The sequence below is a fragment of the Amblyomma mixtum genome, chromosome 5 (assembly GCF_055824585.1).
Source record: "Amblyomma mixtum isolate Tamu chromosome 5, ASM5582458v1, whole genome shotgun sequence".
NCBI lineage: Eukaryota > Metazoa > Arthropoda > Arachnida > Ixodida > Ixodidae > Amblyomma > Amblyomma mixtum.
This window is the reverse complement of record NC_143016.1, coordinates 190,812,481-190,837,260: the sequence shown is the minus strand read 5'-3', so window position 1 is coordinate 190,837,260 and position 24,780 is coordinate 190,812,481. Positions and strand designations below refer to the sequence as shown.

The 24,780-nt window shown below is 45.9% G+C and overlaps 1 protein-coding gene and 1 pseudogene across 13 annotated transcripts in view; one reads left to right on the top strand and one right to left on the bottom strand.

Moving 5' to 3' along the window:
- LOC149345254 (uncharacterized) overlaps window positions 1–24,780 on the bottom strand; it is a 179,693-nt gene that overhangs the window by 55,795 nt on the left and 99,118 nt on the right. For all 13 annotated transcript variants that reach the window (XR_016283260.1, XR_016283261.1, XM_089546514.1 and 10 more), the window contains 5 exons: window positions 24,276–24,443; window positions 20,933–21,066; window positions 15,596–15,866; window positions 5,071–5,240; window positions 581–701 (listed from right to left, as the gene is read on the bottom strand). Coding sequence is in view for 11 of the 13 variants with exons in the window: in XM_089546514.1 (XP_089402640.1) it covers window positions 581–701; window positions 5,071–5,240; window positions 15,596–15,866; window positions 20,933–21,066; window positions 24,276–24,443 (864 nt within the window). In the remaining 2 variants the exon portion in view is untranslated. The remainder of the gene's footprint in view (window positions 1–580; window positions 702–5,070; window positions 5,241–15,595; window positions 15,867–20,932; window positions 21,067–24,275; window positions 24,444–24,780) is intronic.
- LOC149345255 (uncharacterized) lies at window positions 6,649–8,243 on the top strand (annotated as a pseudogene).

The window sequence follows — 24,780 nt, the reverse complement described above, 5'->3', positions numbered from 1 at the left end:
CCTACGGGGCAGAAACGTGGAGGCTAACGAAGAGGGATCAGCTTAAGTTAAGGACAACGCAGCGAGCTATGGAAAGGAAAATGATAGGTGTATCGTTGCGGAAGTGGGTGGAGTGGGTGAGGGAACACAAGGGGGTTAATGACACCCTAGTCGAAATAAAGAAAACAAAATGGCCTGGGGCAGGGCATGTAACAGGAAGACAAGATAACTGCTGGTCCTTAAAGGCAACATGTTGGATGCCAAGAGAAGGAAAGTGTGGCAGGGGACGGCAGAAAGTGAGGTGGACGGATGAGATTAAGAAGTGTGGGGGGATACGGTGGCCGCAACTGGCAAAGGACAGGGTGAATTGGAGAGATATGGGAGAGGCCTGCAGTGGGCGTAGCGAGGCTGATGAAGATGTACTTGCAGTCCCACTCCCTGCACACCAAGCAGCTGCACTCGTACCCCCCCTCGGAATCATGGGTACTGTGTTATCGTTCTCGTCCCGTGTTTCTGCGTCGTTTTCCCGTCATGAATATCTCCCCAACCCCAGCACAGCCTCTTTCAAGCCTTTCCCTTGTTGGCAAAACAATCGTCCCACCTGTGCTGAGCCTGTCCCGGGCTGCCTCCAGCCGGCTCAGCTCACTGGCGCTGGTCTCCAGCTGTGCCCGGAGCTGCTGCTGCTCCCGGCGGGAGCGCTCCGTCTCCACCTCCAGCCGCTCCTGCGTGGGGTGGCATGGGGCAGCCTCAATATCCTCTAGCTTTTTTAACCACGTACAACAATGAGGCCTTCAGTTCCAGCTTTAACTAGCCCTTTCTCTGCACCAGAACACACTACAGGCCTTTCCATAACAACACATTATTTTAATATTTATTTATTTACTAACAGCGCCATTTGTGGCATTACAATGGGGGGGGGGGGGAATTACAATAATGACGCAAACATTTCATTGTCAGTAATATTATCAAAAGATGAAAATAAGGGATTCCATTCTTGAAAAGTATGGCGAAGAAACAGCGATTCCAACATATTGGTTCTAGCTGAGCTCGCGCACTTTGTGATTGTGGTCAACACACTGAGATTTGTAGTGAGGGTGAAAAATGTACCGTCTGTCGCAAAAGTTTACAGCCCACTGAGCCATTGAAATGAACAGCATGGTGGATTATAAACTTTTGCAACAGACGGCACTTTTCTCTTGGAATAGCAGCTCTGTTGTAATAGATTTCATGAAAAAATTTCAGCCGTAATTTGCTCCTTCTCACTTCAAGAGGTTACCATTTTAATTTCTGCTTTATACTCCTGTCACACGGCTGGTTTCAATGGCCACTGAGTCAAGAACCTTTGAGAGTCTCACACACTATTGAACTCAAGGGAGTTGTGTCCCTGCTTCACAGCAAATCTCGATGGCTATTGAAATGGTTCTCGTGTTTTACGCCAAGCTTGTGTGGTGCCACAATCGCTAGTTTAGATTTTCAGCAAATAACAGAAATATTTTTAAAAATCTGAACAAAATTTTGAAGCGCATTTCTTTTGGAGTCATGGGAGGTTTTTAGATATCATTAAAAGCCAGTTGCATTGTCGTGAAAGATACTGCCTTTTGTACGATATTCTCATACGATACTGCCTTTTGTAACAGTCTGGCAACACTGGTACAGCTGGTATGGTGGCTAGATGAGTAGGTGTGCCGAACAGCATGTGATAACACGTAGTTCCACACACCTCCGTCTCATGAAGAAAAATCTGTTTGTTCATGCTTTTGTACCGTGCACGAGAGCACGCACTGGCGCCACTCGAAGCAATGCTAGCAGCCATGGGCAACGCTCGAAGGCCCTCGAAGTCCGGATAGAGTTCCACGCTGCTCCGTTGACTCGACAGACTATTTACTCCACGGCCATTGAAAGTGGCCACGTAGCAGTGCTCAATGGCCTTTGAGACAATAGACTATCGATTCGAGGGCCTCCGAAATGCCCGTATGACAGGGGTAGTACACTGGCCATAATGGCTTATTTGCTGTAATTTCGAAAAAAATAACGGGCCATGAAGTTCTGAACCCCTTCTAATTTATGTTTATTAACATTTGTCGGAAGATCCCGCACAGTATGTGCATATTCAAGCACACACCTAATGTAAGAACTAGAATATTCGGTAACGTCCTTCTGTTAGGCCACAAAAACCCAACATTTTGCGAGCCTTTCCAAAAACATAATCAACATGTTGATGCCAACACAGTCTTGAACTAACACGTATACCTAGATACTTATATTCGGAGACAGTTTGCAAGTTTTGTCCGTTTATGTTGTAGATACTACATTCTTTTTCCTTGTGACACACATACGCGCTGTTTTTTGAAAGTTTAATTTCATGTGCCTTTGTTCTCACCACTGGTGCACTGTATCCGCGTCTCTCTGTAAAGCAAGTCAATCATGGGCATCTCTCACTTCCTTCTCTGTCCACCACGTGGATGCTGCTAGGCTTGACCCTCATGGGAAATTCCAGAAGTGGGCTTTCCTACATGCGACACCACATGAGAACAAGAGAGCCAACCCACCCGCTCTGATGCAAAAGCGTGATTTTTTTTTTCTCGTTTGTTTGATACTTCCATAAAGTGTTATACACCTAAAGCATGACAAAGGTTTTGTCACCTTCACGGCTATTGCACAATAGAAAGCAGGCCATTCTTATTCTTCTACTTATTTTCTTCTCATGATCTGGATCAGCGGCCACTACCTGCCCAAAGTAGCCGATTTCCCTTACCACTTCCAGCACCTCGCTACCAATTGGGAACTGCTATTCCCTTGCTAGGCTGTTGAACATTACTTTTGTGGGGATGCAGTGCCCTGCAGTGGGCGTAGTCAGGGTGATGCTGCTGCTGATAATGATGATGACTGAGACCTTAAACTTCAGTATTCCCTGATCGAGTCCAGAACCCTTGCATTCACATGTAAACAATGCAGCCTGTGGACTAACAATCCTTGATCAACCACATCAAAAGCCTTCTTGAAAACTATAAACACATAGTCAATGACAATACCACCATCCAAGACCTCACATCTCGTGAAAAAATTCGGTTAGCTGTGTGATGCAGGATGCACTTTTGATGGAAGTCACACTAGTTGGACTTAGTATGGAATTAGCATTGAGGTGTTTCATAATGTTTGTGCATATATGATGTGCTCCAGAATTATTATATCCCTCGAAGCAATTCATAAAATCTGCACCTACCCAGGATACTGCAAAGGCACTCCTTACTATATAGGCACAGACCCCTTCTAAGTCCATCAACCACAATGATCACTTTCGAACTATTGTTTTTTCTATGCACCAAGTTACGACACCAAGGTTGCCCTCTAAACATCTTCTCTTTAAAGCCATTCTAAAGCGCTATCATTTTTTTTTTCGTTTTAACTGAACCTGCTTGCCAACCTTGAAGTTACGGCAACAGGTGCGCAGGATTTCAAATTGGTCATTTCTCTTTTCCTCCAGACTGTACTTTGATGCCAACTTGCTCCCCCCTTGCCTCGGAGCTTCAAGCAATACACAATGCAACTGCTTCCCTTCCACTCGTACCCACTTTCGATATTGTTCACATTTACACCGACTCCCTTGCCGCCCTTAAGCAGCTTAAGGCTGTCCGGCGCACATTCCAAGTTGCACAGTCCCTTCACCAACTTTGCATAAAATACCCCTGTCCTGCGCGTATGCACTGAATTCGCGGCCATGCCCAGGATCTTCATAATATTCATGTGGATGCAGTGACACACCTTGACACATCAGGCATCCCGCCACCTTCCCTTCTACACCGCTGTTACCAAAAAGCATATAGCAAACATAGCCACTATTATTTATTTATTCACGCATAAATCAGTGAGGCTTACTAACAACTATTTTCTGGCAAGTCCAGTTAGCGGACGGGGAAGACCGTGAGGAGACGCAGCGCTAAAACTCTACTCTTGTGCGACGCTCTGCTGTAGCTCCGCCAGGAACTGCGAGCGGAGCGGACAGTAAGCCCGCTCTGCTAAAACTCTCTAATATCTCAAAAGATTTAAAAACCCCTGAAGTTGCCCTTCAAGCACTACATATATTATATAAGTACTAGTGGCTAAGGGGGCCTGATTTAAAGAATCCATCCATCCGTAGTGCTGCCCAGCAGGTGTCCATGGAGTGGGTGCAGCAGCTGCCATTAAGACCAGCAACACCAGAGATGGGTCTCACATACCGCAAACATGTTGGTACCGCATGCAGGTCAACTCCACCAATTCCCGATGAGCATTTTTGCAGAAGGTCAACACAGCTTCAAAGCACTACCCTCCTTTCCTCAGTTAATGGCCTCGTGTATTAGAAAAGTACATGGTTCTGAAAACGCCATTCAACGTGTTCGAAATATTCGGTTCGAAATTAGAAAAAAAAAATTAATCCGCTTTGAACCAAAACAAGCACCATTCGCACTGGCGTAACTAACACTCACCTAATACTCCATCAATCATTGGGCTTACAAGGGTAGACGTGCAGGCTAGGTGGTGAACCATGATTCCTTAAAACAGCGCAAAAGACAAGGACACAGAAAGAAAAGACACACACAGCGCTGACTTACAACTAAATTTAGTCATGAAATATACATGTATATACACACATGGCGGTGTGTGTCTTTTCTTTCTGTGTCCTTGTCTTTTGCGCTGTTTTAAGGAATAATCATTATGCTCTCAGCAGGCCTTCAGTTCAGTAGAGACCAGCTTATGGTCCCCACTGACGAGAGGCCGGTCAACAGTCCCGCCATATTCTAGCTGCCATTTCACTGTGTACCGAAAATGGCGTTTCTGTTCTTCACAGCACCAGCAAGCACAGTTTGAATCTGTGGAAATTTTGGACAATATCGCCTCTCACAAAACTGTTTCTGTTTGGACGAGTTGGTACGAATTCTTACTTTCTCAGCTGTGGCATCACAAGGACAAGGATGTAGACGGAGTGACAACAAGAGCTTTAATGTCAGTTGTTAGTGAGCACTTGTGTTGTCGCCACTCCGTCTACGTCCCAGTGGTGCCACAGCAGAGAGCACAACAATTTGCAGAGCCATGTCACATGGTGGCACGCACCTTGGTCCTGGCCAGTGTGCCCACTCGGCTGACAAGGCCCTGGACCGCGCTCAGCACCAGCTGCTCATCCTCTGCGGCTTCCGCGTGGAGGGGGGGAGGTGCCACGCCCAGGGCACAGCGCAGGGCACTCAGCAGGGAGCTCAGCGCTGCCTCTGACTTCTGGCGGGACTCTGCAAGGCAGGCAGTCGGCTTCACTAGAGCAGTCAGCTAAAAATCTGCCATCTGAGAACCGGTTAAGACGACCAACAAGCACACAATTCCTTAAGACGATCACCAAGCACACAATCCTGCGGCAACGCGCCCAGTCAGCGACAAGCCATCCATTGCAGCAAGTAACGTCGCCCCAGCCATCCAAAATCAAGTTCAGTCTCAAGAGCCCGTCTCTTTGCATGATCATGTCTAAGCATTTCAGCTCACGCCAAATATACCCTTCAGGTGCAAATTATTATTATCCAAACGCGGAAAATTGGTAAAGTTGACAGATTTTATTGACGAGCATGCCAAAACTGGCCAAAGAGCAATCACCGAAATCCGTCGATTTACTTCCGTGACTACTTGAGTGGCATCATTCAAAGGTCACTTGAACTTCAACATGACATGCAAGACCCTTGGTCTCATTCCTCGATCCCTCCGCCTCAACAGGCCCGTTGCAACAAGTTTCGGCTACAGCGTGGTCGCCAAGGTTGAACGACTTCTACTACAGGCAAGAATTTTAGATTGCAAACAAACGATTAGGAAACTAGAAAACGAAGCTTTCTTTGCACGACGCCAGCTAGAGCACCAGTACTCAGCAGTTTTCCCAAGCGTGCAGCTACACGCCAATTTTCAGGCCAAATTATCTTCAGCCAGAGCAGAACAGTCTCACGAAAACAAACTCAACAGGCTTGCACATCAGGATAGGCCTGCATGCAGCAACGTCACTTTGTCAACAGTTCACAACCTGTCCTCGTATAAGCCTAATCCGGCTGAAATGTCCGTACTCAACTTGGGCCTAAACTTCAATGTGGCGCCGGCGCCAGACAAAAGAAAAATTGTATGCGTGGTGGAGAATGCAATCAGCAAGGTGGACCATTCCACCGCGAAGAAGCACGTACTCGCGCAATCGGCGCTCTTTCGAGGCTGCGTCCGCTTCAGGCCTCCTCGGCACTCTCTTCAGCTCAGCGCAACGCAATCAAGCAACTCCAAGCTAATGCCGATTTGGTCATTCTACCAGCTGACAAAGGAAATTCCACTGTTCTTCTCGACAAGGTCGACTACAAGAGCAAAATGCTGGCCTTGCTGAATGACCAGAGCACTTACGTGCGTCTCAAGAAGGACCCAACGGCAAAGATACAGACACAGTTGCAAAAGCTTCTATCGAACGTCTTTCGAGTGGTGCCACCCCAGCACAAGTCCCTCTACTTCGCGCTACTATGTCACAATAGCTCAGCTTCGGCGCTGTATGGCCTTCCTAAGATACACAAAACCGATGTTCCAATGAGGCCAATCGTAGATTTCACCCGTTCACTCCTCTACAAGCTCTCCGGCTTCCTGCATCGCATACTTGCTCCGCTCGTCGGAAGAACCCCCACCAATGTGCGTCATTCTGCTGACTTTATAGAAAAAGTTCGAAACGTGCGTCTTGACGACTGTGACATGGTCTCTTTTGATGTCAAGTCGCTCTTCACGAGCGCTCCAATTGACTTAGCAGTCGAGGTTTGCGCGGCAGCCCTGGAATCTGATGCCACTTTGCCTGGCAGGTCGCCAATCGATGTACCGGATCTCAGGCAACTCCTGCATTTCTGCCTGAGTAACACTTATTTTACTTTCGACCATGTGTTTTACAAACAAGTTCACGGCACAGCCATGGGCGCTTCAGTTTCTGTTACCGCTGCAAACCTAACAATGGAATGGCTGGAAAGCCGTGCACTAGATTCATTCAGCCCACAACCAAAGATTTTTGTGCGGTACGTCGATGACTGTTTTTCTATTATCAAGAAGGATGCTTTACTTGATTTCACAGCGCATCTTAACAGCATCGAAGGAGCCATCCAGTTCACAGTTGAAAAAGAAGAGAATGGACAGCTTCCATTTTTGGATGTCTTAGTGAAACGAAGCCAAACCGCACTCTCATTCGAAGTGTACAGAAAGAGCACTCATACTGGCCGCTATCTTCACTTTAACTCCCTTCACCCAGCCTCTCACAAGAGATCAGTGGTTGCCTCGCTTTTTCGTCGAGCAGACCGCATCTGCACAGAGCCAGAGGACGCCAAAAGCCGACCGTCAAAGAGTTCACAAGGACCTCTCCGAATGTGGCTACCCGTTGCCTTTCGTCAACGCTGTGGAACGCAAATTGTTGCGACCCCCGCGATCTGACAGTGGCCCAGCCGCCAAAAAACGTGCACCTGTGCCATATGTGCCTGGGATCAGCGAAACCTTGGCGCGCATCCTGCGTTCTTACGACGTCGAGGTGTCACATGTGCTGGCGAAAAAGTTGCGGCAAACTCTCGTCAACGTAAAAGACTGCCTGCCAAAGGAAAAGTTTCCGGGCGTAGTGTATAGTATACTGTGTAGAGACTGTCACCATGTGTATGTGGGTGAAAGTGGAAACTTTGTTAAAAGATTGAAACAACACCAGTATGATGTTGAAAACAAGAAAGCTTCATCAAATGCACTCGCCGAACATTCTGAAAGCGGGCAGCATGACATAGATTGAAGCAATGCGCGCATTTTAAAAACAGAAAAGAATCTCAAAAGCCGCCTATATATGGAATCCTTAATCATTCAGACAACCGAACACACTCTTAATCGCACTGACGGGGCACTTCCTAGTGCATACGCCCGCTGCCTAGGGCACATTTTCAAGCACAAATAGCCAGCCTTTTCACGTCTGTACCTTATTGTGAACAAGGCTCCCATGCGGGAGCCGAAACGTCATTTAAAGTATTCATTTTTATTTTGGTCGGTGTTCTGCCTTCTTCTTCATGTACACCCCCGACCAGACGGGTTTCCGTCCAACCCTCGACTTCATGCAAAAACTGTACAGAAGAAATCTCCATCCTGCATCAGCCTAACAACACCCACACAAAGACCTCTCCCATATCACTCCAATTAACCTGGTCCTGTGCCGGCCGTGGCCACCTAATCTAATCTGTCCACCTGGCTCTCCAAAGTCCCCTGCTGCGCTTGCCTTTTCTTGGTATCCAGTGCATTACCCTTAAGAACCATCTTGCTATTTACTGTCTGTGTTGCTTTGCAATCTGATTTGTGCAGATTGATCTTCTTTTGAGCTCCTGTTTTCTGATCAGTTGTGTACTAAAATTTATTCTCATAGGAGGTCCCACCTGGAGTCCTGTACCTTGGGACCTCTTGCTGCATATTCTTGTAACTTCTTCTGGAATCACAAATAAACTTTCAATTTCAACTTCAACTTCACATGCCATGCCCAAGCCCATTTTTCCTTTTGATTTTGACTAGAATGTCATATTCTGGAGCTATTTTTTTTTGTTTATTTATACACCAATAGAAATGAAACTGCACAGACTTAAGTTCTTGTTTCTCATTTCAAATATACAATCATTTCACTTGCAAGCCAATTAGTCCCCGTGATATTAAAAACATTGAAATTGTCTGGCCAAACAATAGAAGAGAAAATTGTCATCACAAATCCATTTTTAATTCATGGGTAGATATTTACAATGTGTAAGGAATGCAAGACTGGAAGCAGTTTTCAAATTAAGCTAATAGTATAGACTTAGCAACCCATCAACCTCGGTGCTCAGAGCAAGGCGACTGAAGAGCAGACATGAGGGGAAACAAAAAAATATTAGAGGTGAAAATAACAAACCTGCTCCTAGCATTGCATGCCTTATGCATTCAGTTTTCTCCCACAAAAAGAACTATATAGCTCTAGCTGCTCCAGGAACATCATCGGGTCTCAGTTGTACTTCTGCTTAGCCAAAAATTGATTTAGCGCCACCTCTCATACCAGGCAGACAATGTGGATGGTATCATCACGACACAGTGTGTGCAGAACTAGATGGCTTTGCAGCCCTAATTAGTTCTTTATTCGATTATGTTTTGCTTGACCGATATGTGGTTTAACATCCTAAAGTGGCATCGGCTATGACGCACAGCGTTGCTGATGATCGTCGTACTGAATCAAAGAAATAGGGCAGAAGTCACTGCATTGTCAGTACGCTGCGATCCTACAATTGTGTAATGTGCCGCTTTCATCTTGCACTGCATTGTCTGCGCTTACGTTACAGCCCTGTGAGCACCACTTCCTGGGAAGTGAGATCGTAGCCTGCACCGCCAACATGATTGGGAAAGTGACTGGAGTACTCCTCAAGCTGAGGTGATTGAAGCCTGGTGCAATCCCAGGCACCTTTCGCATACTTCTCCCCTGCATACCTGTCCTCGTCAAGAGACTTCAGCACGGGACAGCCCAGAAGAAAAGCACACTCATCTGGAAGCTGAAGCTTTACAGGAAGCAATGTAATTATCAATCCAGTCTCACGAAACGGAAGAAAAGAACAATTTAACGAACTGTTGACAGCAGAGAGTGGACTCTGTGGGAACCGATTTCCGGATCAAGGTGGTCACCCAATGGTGGTCACTTTTCCTCAGCTCGAGTTGCGCATTGTGCAGTGACAGTGTCCTCAAACTTTTTTTTGGCGGAGTATGTTGGTGAAATGAGGTTAGAAAACCTAGATTCGTTCATGCTTCCTGCGACAATCTCTGACTTGAGAATGATTGACAAAGTCCTCGGAAAGAGATCGGAAGCAGCCGGAGTGGGTGAGGGAACAAACGCGGGTTAATGACATCCTAGTGGAAATCAAGAGGAAGAAATGGGCTCAGGCAGGGCATGTAATGTGAAGGCAAAATAACCACTGGTCCTAAAGGGTAACGGAGTGGATTCCAAGAGAAGGCAAACGTAGTAGGGGGCGGCAGAAAGTTAGGTGGGCAGATGAGATTAAGAAAGTTGCGGGTATATAGTGGCTGCAGCTGGCAAAGGAAAGGGTTAATTGAATAGACATGGACGGGGCATCTGCCCTGTGGTGCGCGTAGTCAGGCTGCTGCTGATGATGATGATGACAAAACCCTGGATGCCATGGAAGGTATCGTGAAGAACTCTGCAAAGAATCGACTCCAAACTAGAGATTCTGCTGAAGTACGTAGTGCTACTCCTGCAGCAACTGTCATTTTCAGCTTTCCCACATGAGTGGCAGGGGTCAAACCTGTGACATAGCAACTCGTTCTCCTAACCAAGGCATCTGCTTACCCAGCTGATTTCAAGCAATGCAGAAAGTTGGGCGAGTTGGTAATACATGTTGAACTTAGCAAAGCGCAAAGCGCATCCAGACAGGCAGGTGCCTGAACGATAGGTTGAGGGAACACCGTCGTGCTGTGCAAGCTGTAGCAACGGATGGGCACCTAGCAGAACACTGCAAGTCATGTAAAAAATGTAAAGCAAATGAGCCGCAGTTCAATGCCACACGCACGTGCGGTAAAGGAAAAAAGAGGCTTGACAGAGAAATTATAGAGTTCATACTGGTGTGGCACCACAGGGACAGGGACAGAGACAGAGTGACAACAACACAAGTGCTCACTAACAACTGACAAAGTTTATTAAAAGCACAAAAAATATATAGACAAAACCTATGGTTACATGCTCAGTCATAACACGGTTACAAAGGTTACAGGCAAGAACACACGTTAAATCACGACGAATCTACCTGTTATCATGGTTTAGTGTTCTTTGAAGATAATCAACCTCGGCGTCAAGCAGCAGCAAGGATGGCAAACTCACGCCCTGTGGTGCCACACCAGCACGAATTCGTACCAACTCGCCCAATTTTCAACCCTTTTGAAATTATAGAGGCCTATTGCATTAGAAAGAAACCTGAAAATTGTATCAGCACTCCTTCCCTGACCTTATCACGCAAGGAAATTGCTTACCTTAATGCCTGTTCACGCTTAACAAACTTGTGATAAAGCTGATTCATTGCTTGGTTTATAATTTCTTTCTGCCCTCTATGTATCTGTATATATGTGTTTTTTCCCGAGTAAAAAACTAGTTGATGTCAAGCGTTTGTCCTGTGTGCTTCTTCTTCTTGTCCCTGTCTTTTAATTGCGCTTTGCTAAGTTCAACAGCTGATTTCCTTGTGTTCTGCAGCCATGTGTACACAATATCACCACATGCCTACAAATTCATCAGAAGCACAGGAAAGCTAAAGCTCCCAAGTCCCTGCACAATAAAAAAAATTTGTGCTTGGTTTATGGGGTTTAACATCCCGAAGCGATTGAGGCTATGAGGGATGCCGTAGTGGAGGGCTCCGAATAATGTTGACCATCTGGAGTTCTTTAATGTGCACTGACATCGCACAGTACACGCCCCTCTAGAATTTCACCTCCGCCGAAATGCGAACACTGCAGCCGGGGTGCGTCTTTCGGGCCAGCAGCAGAGCGCCGTAACCACTGAGCCACCGCGGCAGCAGTGAATTTGTGCACCTTACCCTGCTAGCCCATCAAGAGAGCAGCAAGAGGTACACATGGAGGCTGGCATTAACAATGAAAGACCATGGGAGCATTGTGACACATATAATGAACAAGAGCCACTTGCAGATGTCATTTCAGTACAAGGGTGGACATGTGAAAGGTACAAAGGCAGATAAAATGACACGGCAAAAACGGCATACGTCTTCACGATACAGAGCTTATTATCACCATAAAAGGAAGTTGTGCATATATTTCCAGTGGCACAAGGCCACTGCATGAGTTTCTTGATAATCAGGCAACTAAAAGACGTTTTAATCAGAGTGGTTGCTGTGGTGGTACGACAACTCAGTCAACCACAAGGAAATTTTCTGCTGATCCTCCTAAGGTAAGCACCCATCAGACCCATCAAGGGCCTTTCTTTATACTAAATGCAGTTCATATCCTGAAGTGCGTCGGAAATAGTGGAAGGCGCATCATCTTTCCAGAATTCAGTGCCCTCTCGGGAAAATCCATCAGTGCCGACAGCCGCCTTTAACAGACTGCAAGCCGCATGAGGGAGAAAAAAAATGGGCTCTTGCGACTCCCTCCAACTTTGTCCCTCACGGCACGAAATCTATCCAATCTAGCGCGGCAAAGCTTAAAGCTTGCACATAAGATCTTCAACAGTTCGACTGTTGCGGCACAATGGAGCACTGCAGTATCGCTTATTTTAATGGAACATTAAAATTTGTTAACAGTCTTGACAAGGTGGAATACGAGGGGGTACCCAAAAGAAACCGGACTTATTTTTGTTTGAACTTATTTGTTCATATTTTAAGCACAGACCTTTAATATCCTTCAAAGTACTCTCCACTTACAATAATACGTTTGTCGAATCTTTCATTCCATTTTTCAAAACATTGTTTAAATTCATCTTTTGTAATGCTTGACAGTCCCTCCGTCGTTTTTTTCTTCACCTCAGCAACATCAGCGAAACGCTTTCCATTCACCTGTCTTTTCATTCTACGAAACAAAGAAAGTAGCACGTGGCAAGGTCGGGTGAGTATGAGGGTTGAGTAACAGAGGTCATGCCATTTTTGGTCCGAATTTGTCGTAGAGACAGGGCTGTGTGAGTAGGGGCATTGCCATGGTGGAAAAACCAGTCACCCGTCTGCCACAAATCAGGCCGCTTCCACCGGACACTGTTGCCCAATCTTTTCAAAACATCCAAGCAGAAAGGCTGGTTAACTGTCTGACCCTGCGGAACAAATTCTGAATGGACGACTCCTCTCACGTCGAAAAAACAAATCGGCATTGTTTCGAGGTTTCGTTTCACCTGACGAGCTTTCTTGAGGCGAGGTGAATTTGAAGTTTTCCATTGGCATGAATGTTGCTTTGTTCAGGATTTAATTCAGGAACACTTAAGTTGTCCCCATAGCATCGTCCTTGAACGTCTTTCTGAATATTTCAAGAGTTTCCGTTCCACTTTTTCCGAGAAAAAATCAGAATTTCACCGGCGCATGCTGTTCACGAACATCAGCCATTGCAAAAACGACGCTCACACAAAACAGCCGTCACTCTAAAACTCTGCCTAAACTAGTCTGACCTCCTTCAGCGACGGCACTCGGCTTACTGAGTCTGAAATGTTCGTTCTATGCGCTCCTAGCGGCAAAACGCGGTACCACAGAAGCTTTGCCGATTCAAAAAATTATTCCGGTTTCTTTTGGGTACCCCCTCGTATAGTGAACGTCAAGACGCCATTCAAGGGTAAGCGCCTCCTAGCCGCATTTCAAGAGCCCACAAGTGCAAAGCTTTGTCTTCAGATTGACTTTCTAAACAAGATTGTGGACTGGCCGGACCACTGGCGGAGCCTGCAGCATGATGCTGGACAGTTGACTAAAGAAACTCACACGGCACTGCGTCCTACCTCACATGCTCCTGTTATAGTGTCAACCAAGTGCACTGAAGACCTGGACTTTAAGTATGTTTGGCTCTGGACTTTAAGTATGTTTTGCTAGGCGAGTTTCAAACTTACAGCTTGGTGGACCAGGTTGACAGGTACGGACAGCTGCTTGGAGCACATACCATGTTTCAGTACATCAGATTCATGACTCTGCGCAGAAGCTGAGACAAAAGCTTCGTGAGCTTCCTGACCTCGATGCTGTTGCACCTAGTGTTCAAACGACCGATCTGCAAGCCGTCATCAAGCAATTTGATGTTGCAGTGATGGGTGATGATGTGAAGCAAAAGAAGCCAATACTTCCAGCTATCGCGTATGCTGCTGGATATTGTGTGCACACTTAAGCGAAAAACTTGTCTGCCTTTCCGGCCCAGAAAACTTTATTAATGATAATCTGAGCACTGAATTAGAAGGTGATGTGCTGATAGCAAATGCAACGTGGGGTGGACTGCAATTTCCACTGGCACTGGCAGTAGTTGTGCACGATGTGCAGAAGATGGAAACTGTGCTTTAAGCTCAGAGGTGTGAAGTACACATCCTTTGCCTGTACAAAACAAAAAGATTGTGTAAGCCTCGCGACCTCCGCTGTAAAATGCAATAAAGACCTGGACTTCTGCGAAGGTGGCCACTCACCTGAACTACAGTGAACTCTCGTTAATTCATCATCATCATCATCGACCTGACTAAGCCTGACTGAGTGTCAGCAGCCGGGCACCATAACCACTGAGCCATCGCGGCGGGGCTCCTTGATATCAGCCTCAGCATAGACGTGCCCACTACTGCTGTGTAAGTTTCAGCAACACATCACTTTGCTTCCCGCCACTGAACGCTACGTCAGTGCAACCCCTGACATTCATGCCATGACTGTCAAACGTCTCACTGAACAACTACTGCAGAACCTGAGGACTAGAAGATACCTAAAAATTGACCTCTCAAGTGCCCTGTCCATGCTGAGTGGGCTGTCGAATGTCAAAAATGAAACTATACAGAACTGCTTCCAACGTTCTGGTCTCTGCTTTGCCAGAGAAGAACAAACAAATTCTTTGTCAGGTGAGCTTGACGAAGCTGTCACAGGTATTGATGATTTGTGGTACCAGCTGTCCGAATTTCCTGGTGCTATTTGTGATGGGGAAGCCGTAGGATACTGTCTCCCCATGGTTGACACACAGACCCTGTCTGTGTGTGTGGTTTTTGCATCCAGTATTGTTCATTCCCATGAGTAGCGCACTAACGAAGTGCCCATTTGCAGCTTTACTTACTGTAGGAGAGCTCGCTAGGACACCACTGATGCGAATTGTGACAAGGAATTGCGAGAACTTGTGCTGATGTGCTCTGTGCACTCAGCATGGTTCAACGATATTCTTGAGACATAATAGCAGTGCGAAAACCCCAAACACATAAGGAACACCTACAAATACGGACAGTCGCTCGATCGAAGGCTGAGGTCTTGGTTGTTCGGAGTTCATTGATAACATTGAAAAATGTGCCTTCTCTGAGGCAATGAAGATGAAAAAACATAATAAATTCACAACTATTTGGCTCGTTAATCTGCGGACAGTAAGTGATTACCATTATAAAAGAAATATTTTTTTCCCAATCTCAATGTTTTTGCATCTTGTTAAATTTACTGCTACTTTTATATTGAATTAGATGCTATATCAAACTCGTAGCTGTTCTTTTGAGAGTTCGACATAAGCGGGTTTGACTTTACTGCAAGTATAATTTTTCGTATCACCAGAACAAGCGAAATAAAATTAAAAACAGCAGTAAAAGGGCAACCTGGAATGAAAAACCACGATCGCATTGGGTGAAGCCAACCTTTAGGTTGATCTCACTCATCTGGCGTCGCACGGCCATGCTGAGGCCTTCCTTCTAGTCCAGGAGGTGTTCGCTCAGCTGGCTAGCCACATTGCAGCGGCTCTGAAATCACGTAGCCACCTTTTCTCACTCCTGCCATTGCCAACTCCACGAGCACTGTCTCTGCAAAGCACCCAGAAGAGAGTTTGTTCCCTCGAGAAAAAAAAAAGAAGCCCCTTTTTCTTGTGGCGGGAAGTGAGGTTTCACAACTGTCTCCCCGTAAGTGGGACACCCCAGAGTGTGTCTCACCGGCCAGTGCCTTGAGGTGGGCCTCGAGGGTGGCGGCCTTCCCCTGGGCGGCACTCAGTTGCAGCCGTGTCTCGTGCAGCCCCTGTCCCTCGTGCAGCAGGCGTCGCTGCCAGTCCGTCCGGTCCTGGCTGCGCTGCACGGCCTCCCGTCCCGACTGGGCCCGGTGGGCCGCCTGCTCCTGGCACAGCTGCTCACGGGCCTCCTGCAGCTGACCCTGCAGCTGGGACGCCTCAGCACGGCACGACCGAATCTCCGACTCACACAGGGACAGCTGCAGAGAGACGAGAGGTGACTGTAGGAAAAGGCCACAGTGTCAGGCTAGTCCACAGATGTCAGACACTTACCCTGCAACGTATCGCAGAAGCTAGAGGTCATGGAAGAAGCTATGGCTGAGTGAAATTCATGGATGAAAGCAGGGTGAGTGCCACGGATTCGGTGACTCTCACAGTGACACACGCCTCTTCCTTGTTCATCGTGTTCACAGGTGAAGTGTTTGCCCAGAAAGACGGAACATGCATCAGCAGTTGCATAGCGCTAGTGCTTAGAGGCCTATAATTCGCTAGGGGAGACCTTCCAACCTTCCTTGCCATGACCTTCCGATTTAATGAATTCAGCACCCACCCACTAGTCCGTCCGCCCGACCATCGCCATTGCCACTGCTCGCCACATGGGCATTCCACTAGCAAATTTTAAAGCAAGTAGGGGATGGCTTCAATGCTTTATGAACCAGAACGTGCTTTCCATTTGGCGCAGAACACTGTGCCAAAAGCTGCCCAATGAGTATGAGGACAAACTGTCCAAGTTCCACCGTTTCATTTATTTATTTGTGATACCCTGAGGGTACAAAGTACATTTAAGAGGGGAAGGGCATTTGATAACAAGAAAAATAAACAAAGCACAATTCATACAAAACTATAGAACAACTGAGGCAGGATAAAAACAAATGAGCAAAATTAACTCGGAAAAGATTAATAAAATAGTTTAAGAACAATACTAGTAGGTGGAGAACACAACACTACAATAAAATACAAAAGCGATCATTATGTAATCAGAGTGGTAAGTATTCTTCTAAATTGAGTTGAATCAGTGATGCTAGTTAATGATGCGGGTAGGGAATTCCATTCTTTAGAGGTTAGCGGAAAATATGATTGCGCACATGTCACTGTGTTACAATGAGGCACTGTGACCTTGTGTTGATGATCCCGACGGTGAGAAATGAACGGTGCCGGTTGAATCCATCGAGAGCGAAGTTGATTAACAGCCTTTGAAGGAAGCACGGCTATCACCTGTCTCAGGCAGCAAATGCAGATCAGAAACCTGTCTGGTTCGATACACCAGAAAATAGTACAGTTGAGTTTATAGGTTCAAAAAGCGTCTGTGAGCATAGAACCAGTACAGAACAGCAGTGGTGTACGATGATGCTTTGCATCACCGCCTATGGCAGAAAGCTGTCACCATGTGTGATTTTCAAGAGGAAGAAGTTGCCAAAAGAAAAGTTTTCAGACGGCATTATCGTTCGTGTCCATGAAAAAGGTTGGATGTGCGATGAATTCATTTGAACTGGGTAAAAACGGTGTGGGCGAACTGACCGCGCGGCCTGTTGCAACGGAGGGCTTTGCTCATCCTCGACTTTTCAAGGCCATCTCACAGGCCGTGCCAAGACCCGGCTCACCGAAACTCGAACAAATTTAGGAGCCATTGCTGGAGAAATGACAAGCATCCTGCAGCCACTGGATGTTTTATTTATTTATTTATTTATTTATTTAACCATACTGCAGGCCAATGCTTTGGCCCTAGCAGGAGGGGCATTTCACAAACAATGCAAAGTAAGAAGGCTACAAAAACAAAAGAAAAATGTCCAGAAATTCAACACTAGTAAGTCTGGCAACAAATGAATACAACGTAAAGGGGCATTAATATAGAAAGAGTGAGAAAATGACATGGTACAGTGCAAGAATACAGTGCAAATCAAGGCGCCTCTACTTGGGAAAAAAAAGACATTCCAGTTCTGATAGAAAGTTGTTCGATTCAAAAATGCTCGGTGGTAGTTTGTTCCATTCATTCACTGTTTTGGGGAAAAAACTGTTCTGGTAAGAATTGGTTTTTGCAAAAATCGGAGCCAGTGTGTATTGTGTAGTGTGCCTTGTTCGCCTGGTGGTAGCTTTCGGAATGCAGTCTGGAAGTTTAAACGGGACTTTACTTGACAAAAATTTATGAAGGAGCAGAAGTCGATTTATTTTCCGGCGTATTGCTAATGTTGGAATTTTATGTTCTTGCATGAGTAGTGAAGGAGAATCTAGTCTTCTATATTTTCCAAATATAAACCTCACTGCTTTTCTTTGAATGCGTTCCAATTTTTCTATGTCCTTCTTGGTGTAGGGATCCCACAGCACCGACGCGTATTCCAGTCTCGATCTTATACATGTGTTGTAGGCTAAAAGTTTTGTTCTGACGGGAGCATTTTTAAGCTTTCGTTTCAAAAAGCATAATTTTTGAAAAGCGGAAGCACAAATATCTGTGATATGAATGGACCATGATAGATTATTTGTGAGGGTTATTCCTAGATACTTATATTTATCAACTACAGAGACCACAGTCTTGCCTATTTCGTATGTGAATATGCTGGGGTGTTTCTTTCTTGTAACGCGGAGCAGAACAGTTTTTTCCCCGTTTAATTCCATGCCCCACTCTTGACACATGTTTCTGTCAATTGGGCATTTAAAGCTGAAGTCAGGTGTTACTTCAACACCTCGTAGTCGTAGCATTGTATGGTGCTGTTTGCAGCGTTTATATTTGTAATCCTTGTCATGTACCCTTTTATGCGTGGAATTATACCACATTTTATGTATCCACTCCTGCTATAGCCCCTAGAATGGGGCTGCAGTATTTTCAAATTTAAAAAAAAAATGGATGGTTCACGAGAAGATTCCTACTGGATGGTTGAAGAGAGCTTCGCTGCAGCAAGTTTGCTTGTAGATTTTAAGCGCATGGTGTTCAGTGTCGTGTCGTGAAAAGCTTCAAATTGAGTGCAATATCAAACCAGATAGGAGGCACCTCTGGGAAGGCGCCCATGAGACGAGTTCTTTAAGTCACTGCCAGAGCAAAAGCGACAAGGAATTTCCTTAAATAAAGTATGTGTGGTCATTTAGCAGAGTTTACATTATTATTTAGAACAGTCACAGTACAACGTTTCTGCAGATAGATATAGGCCTGATTCATGCAAGAGCTGCACCCCGTCAAAATCGTGGAAAAAAAAAGTGCGGCCCTTACACAAATATACCGTATTTACCCAATTCCAACGCGCACCTTTTTTCGGGGAAAATACGTCTCAAAATCGCATGCGTGTTGGATTCGAGTGCAAACCGAAACGTCCCCATAGCTGCCCATCGTCATCGCCATTATACGATGTGGGAGCTCACTAACTGCTGGCAAACATGGGAGAACATTTGCTCGTCTTTTTTTGCGTCGCAGGAGCCGTTTTCAACCGGTGTGGCGCTTGTCATTGGTCGCGTGCGCAGCGACCACGTTTACGGCGACGGTATCCCGTGCACTGCCGCGGGCGGACGCCTCATCACTGCCGTTGCACGATCGAGATACGCGGCTCAAAAAAGATGTTGATGAAACAACGGTTGTCGGAAACGCGTCTCCAAAAACAATGAGAGTCCTTTCTGTTTTGCGGCCGATTCTCTGACAGAGATTACATCGTCCGCAGGCGGGGCACGCCGCGCTGCTGACGAGGTCGTGCATCATGCCGATCTCACAGATAACAGCGCTTCCGCACTCGTTTTTACGCTTGTCTTGGCCGTCGAAGATCTCTATCTTTCGCTGAGATGCACTGACGAAGTCATGGATGCTCCGCAAGAAGCTTGAAGGATCCAAATGGTGCATCGCCGTTGCCGCAGTTACGCCTAGCAGCAGACGAACCTCCCGTCACCGGAGCTCTCTTGCGCTTGGGGCGTCTTTCCTTCATACTGATGCTTTGTCAGGAACTTGCGTGAACGAAAATCTCGTTTCTCAGTCACATCCATAGCGGAGAAAGGAGAAAAACCCGGGCAGAAGCGTTGGTTCACGTCTCAGTGGCGGCAGAAGGAAGAAAGAGCGTCTGCATCCGACCGTGCGGTGGAATGCTCGTAGCCAATGGAAGGGCTCCGATCGTACCATGTGATTTGAAGGGCCAGTCGCGACGCTCGACTCGGGCGGGAAACGATCTTTTTTTTCGTATTTTTATCAAGAATGCGCCGCTGCCGAAGTGGCTTCTGGTAGAAGATGGGTAGGCCTACTTCCCCGCGAAAATTCAAGAGCGGGCGACGCCGTGGAGCGAAATGCCGCGTTCCCGAAATTCGGTCAAATTCGCACTTTTGTGAGCCACCGCGAGTGCTTTATTTGCATTTTTTACTAACTTCCCCTTGATTATCGGTTTTGATTTTTTATACATAAAAGAAGAGGCTTGGGGGAATACAAAACGCAAGAAAATACAAAATCGACTTTATCGAAAAAATAGCGGTTTTTTCACCCGCATCTCTCCTTAAAATATAAAAACGGTTGCAAATTATTTTCATTTGTGCAAGTCACATGCACGTTAGAAGCGGGGTTTGCAGTTTTTTTTTTTTTCATTACTTGTATCGGACGCGCGTTAGAATCGGGGCTTGAAATTTTTTTTTTTTTTTTGGTGCCGTAAATTGGGTGCGCGTTGGAATCGGGGGCGCGTTGGAATTGGGTAAACACGGTATATGGTATATTAGCTATTACCTGAAAAAATACTTTGTAGGCAACAGACAGTAAGCGACCGGTTTGCAATTATTCAAGTCCTTGATGTCACCTTTCTTATGAATTAAAATCACGACTCCAGTACACTCAGGGTCATGAGACACTGTGTGTACAGTTATACACCGTCCCATTGCATCTGTGAACTTGCCATGGGTGGGTGGATGGCAGGTGCCCTGGTCCACTCGAGACACAGGAGGCAGGCACACATGCCTAGTGGCACTGCTATGGGATGGAGATGTTGATGCCGGAAGCACAAGCTCCAATGCTTGAGCCAGGACGTTCCAGCAACCGGCAAACCCCACAGCTTCAGCAGTCTGCTTTGCGAGCTCATCAAGCGCGGTTACCCTCCATACCTTCTACCATTAGCTCGCAACACATGCACACAGGAGTTTTCCAGCAAAAGAGGACTAGACATGACCAGACAAGCACAAACAGACAGGCAGGAGAGCATCCCTTGAGCATGTGCCATCCAGGGAATAGCGCTAAAAAAGACACAGACGAGAACAGGACAAGGACGGGCGCATGTACGACCGACTCGCCCAACAACGTGCTCTCTTAAAAGTGTCATACCTTCGCTTTCCAAAAGTTGCCCTCTCGCTGCAGCTTGGCCTCGGCCTCAGCCCGCTCAGTGCGTTGTTGCTCCTGGTGCTCAGCGTGGAGGCGGGCGCACTCAGCTGCCAGCTCTGCACGGAGGGCCTCAACCTCTGCATTGACAGCCGAGAACAAGCAGCAGGTCAAACTGCCAGCTGGCCTCCTCCAGTGCCGTGGGACGCACTGTCTCGTTCTGCATCTCTCTACCATGCCGTTATGAACCCACAAGTGCAACATGGAGTTTTGGACGCACTGCAAAGCCTGCCCGGTTTACCCAACACAGCGCATTTGCGAAGTGGTACACACTGAGTACATTTACTCAGTGAATAAAGCTTGTGTCCAGCCCATTTTCTCGACAGGGAAAAGATGGTGGCATTTGTTGAAGCAAGAAAGCTTCACTACACAGCAAATTCACTTTTGTTTTATTGCTCTGTGAATGGTGCATCAAGTTTTCAATGCAACTGCATCACTAAGCTATGCCATGAAACAGCTTCGCTTTTGAAGAATGGCCTCCATAGAAACCAACGATGTGCGAATGTGACGAACGGAATGCGACGTGAGAAAAAGCAGGTAGGGAAGCAACGACAGAGGAAACTCATGCCCGATGGATTGCATCGCATGAAGGGAAGCCACACTTACGACCCCCTAACAGCCTCCAGTAGAGTCAAACAATGCCTGTAGACAGAGCACCTTTCCAGGTCACTCTGCTCCAAGCATCACACATTTGGCCCCAATAACGGACACACTCAAAATAAGAAGCCCTTGAAAGAGAGTAGGCAATATTTGATGACCTCATCATGTTCACACTTGTAGCATTCTGCACAGCTCCAAGAGTGGTGCCAGAAAACTTGCAAAACCTCTCATTCATGCCTGCTCCCTTCTTTGTGAACATTGCATGTAAGCTTAATTTATAGTGGAGCACCAATAGAAATCACAAATAATATCAAAATTCTGGGTGTTACATTTTCTCAGGGTATGCTATGGGATGGTCACATTGATGCTGTTTTAACCAAGTTATCTCGAGCAGTTGGCATTATTTCCCGTTACAGAGCTTTTCTTCCGTATCAAGTAAAGATTCTGCTTTATAATTCCCTGTTTTACTCTCATCTTAATTACTGTTTTTTAATCTGGGGCACAACCACGTATACAAATTTGCAAAAGATCTTCATACTTCAAAAAAAACTTATCAGAATACTTTTCAATCAATCATACAACAGTCACTTGCAAGGTCTTTTCCCAAAAGCAAACATAATACCAGTATTCAATCTATACAATTATAAGCTAACACTTGCATTCCAGCGCGAATTAAAAAATCATCTTGAATCTTTGCATCAGTTGTCTTTACTGGAAAAAAGAACTGTTTGTTACCCTACCCGTCATAAAGAGGAGTGGATTGTACCAACTCCTAGAAACAACTATGCAATGGAAAAATTATCCTTTGCCCTTCCAACACTATTAAATAACTATAAAAAATCCGGGACTAACCTGTTTAATATATCTAAACGCGAATTACGACAGCTTCACTGCATACACTCCTAAAAATTGTACCTGTGTTCCTATGATATGTATATTTAATCTTTTGTTTATTGTACCTCTTTGTGCCCTCTGTATTTATTGCATTGTTGTTGTTTTTTCTTCTTTCTTTCTTTCTACTGTATTTTATTTTGGCTCTGCTAAATCGCGAAGAGTTTAGATGTGTATATTTATGTTGTTCCATGCCTTGCTGCTGTTGCCCTGTAGAGGGGGGCTGTGGGCCTTTGTCAAGCTGCCGTTTACGAGCAGCTTTTACCCACAACCTCCTCCATCATACCGATGGAAATAAAGATTGTTATTATTATTATTATTGTCCTTCTCCTAATCGTACTTGAAGTCAATGTAATCTCCTCTCAGATAATGAGATAAACCCTTTCAGGTGCCATTTTTTGTTTTGACTGAAATAAAATATTCTTTTCCCTAAGTAGTATATTCAGGCCTCAAGAAAGGGAATTTGTTAGTTTTCAAATGTGAATGACCAACAGGTAGGTTTTTACAACGATGTGGAGAATTCCGCACAAAGTGTCAGATTTGTTAGAAATAGCAACATCGAAATGTTCTCGTGTGTCAGGTAAACGCCCTAGGGATCGTGGAATCGCTTTGTGTTTCGAACATTACGCTCGAAATTGAGCAAGAACAATCGATGTTTTCACTCGCGGCAAAATCTGTCTGCACAAAAACGGCGGACAAAGTGCTACCTAGCTCACTCTTGTGTGAAATATTATTTACTGCATTCGCTACATAGTACAAACAAAACAGCTTATTTGCAACAAGAAGGGTGCTCAATTTGATTGAAATAATGAAATCATTGTTAAGTGCTCCAGTTTCTCAGAAAAAGCTGTGAGTTTGCCGCTTACACAATTGTGTACAAAGTTTGAGTTTATTTATCGAGCCGACGAACAGCAGGCATGAACAGCCAGCAACAGATCGCCACGCCATTTATGGATAACATCGGCGAAGGCATGCATGGCACGTGCTGTTTTTCACATACGGGGGCACTTCACTGCTTCTAAGTGTAAATAATAAAGCAGGGGTGCACCGATTTCTGTTTCCTCAGTAATCAGAAAACAGGTGCCGCGAGCAAGTCCGCTTTCCCAGGGGTCACTAAGCTCGCGCACTAAGCTGTTCGAAAAGATAACAAGGAAAATGCATTTTATTTCACTAAGCTAAAAGAAAAAAAAACTTTTCGTCCAACTGCCATCCCCGCTGTGTGAGCAAGCACCTCAACACAGCGAACAGCGCGCAACAGATGACGACGTGGGGCGAGTATGCCCTTGTGATTTCGTCAGCGATCAGAGGTTGCCAGAACAGCAAGCAGCTCACAAGAGAAATGAAAAAAACTCATTTTAAAAATATCTACTGCACATAACCAACTGAAACTTGGGGGAATTGTAGTTTAACATGTTGGGAATTTTATGCAATAAACAGGGTATGTGGGTGTCCACCAAGATGCGAGTAGAACTACAGCACTCTTTCCTTTCCTCAAAAACCTTTCATTTCCTCAAAACACATACTTTGTAAGTAGACTTAAGTGCCCTCAGAATTTTTTTTTTTGCACTGCAACAGACTGGAATGGGTTGCCCAATGCCATCCTGCTTTATTCTGACCATCCTCCTCCAGATCACTAACAAAGAATCATCTGCTGGCCAACCGACCCATGGTAGAGATTTCAAAACCATCACCATGATCAGCCTGACTAGACCCACTCCAGGATCAAGCCCTCTCCCATATGGCTCCAGTTAACCCTGTCCTTGCTGAAATACTAACAGATAAGTAAAGCACTGGATACCTCGAAATCTGTCGGCAGCATCTCGCAGTGCGGCGTCCTTCTCGCTGACTGCTTGTATGACGTCCTTGCGCAGTTCCTCCACAACAGACTGCAGCTGCTCGTGCTCCTCGTCGCGTGATCGACGAAAGTCTGAGAGTTGTTGCTGAGCTGCTGCCCCCTCAGCTTCCACTGTGCAAACAACAACAGGAGCAGCCATGCAGTGCGTGACAGTGCACAAACACGGGGGGACATTGGGAAAACATGGCACACCACAGAAGCACTGAGCAGCCCAACTCAACACTCACGTCATTTCACCCTCTTCACCAATGTCTACTGTTAACGAATTATTTTTCATTTTGACACACTCACTAGGCGAGTGCGGAAAACGGCATGCATAGAATTGGCAGCAACTTATGAACGGCTGGAATAGTGGGAGCTGCTGTAAGGCTAGATAGAGCGCGTGACATGAAGAAAGCATGAAGGATTAAAAAACAAACAAACTGTGGTGTGAAAGCAAACAATTTCA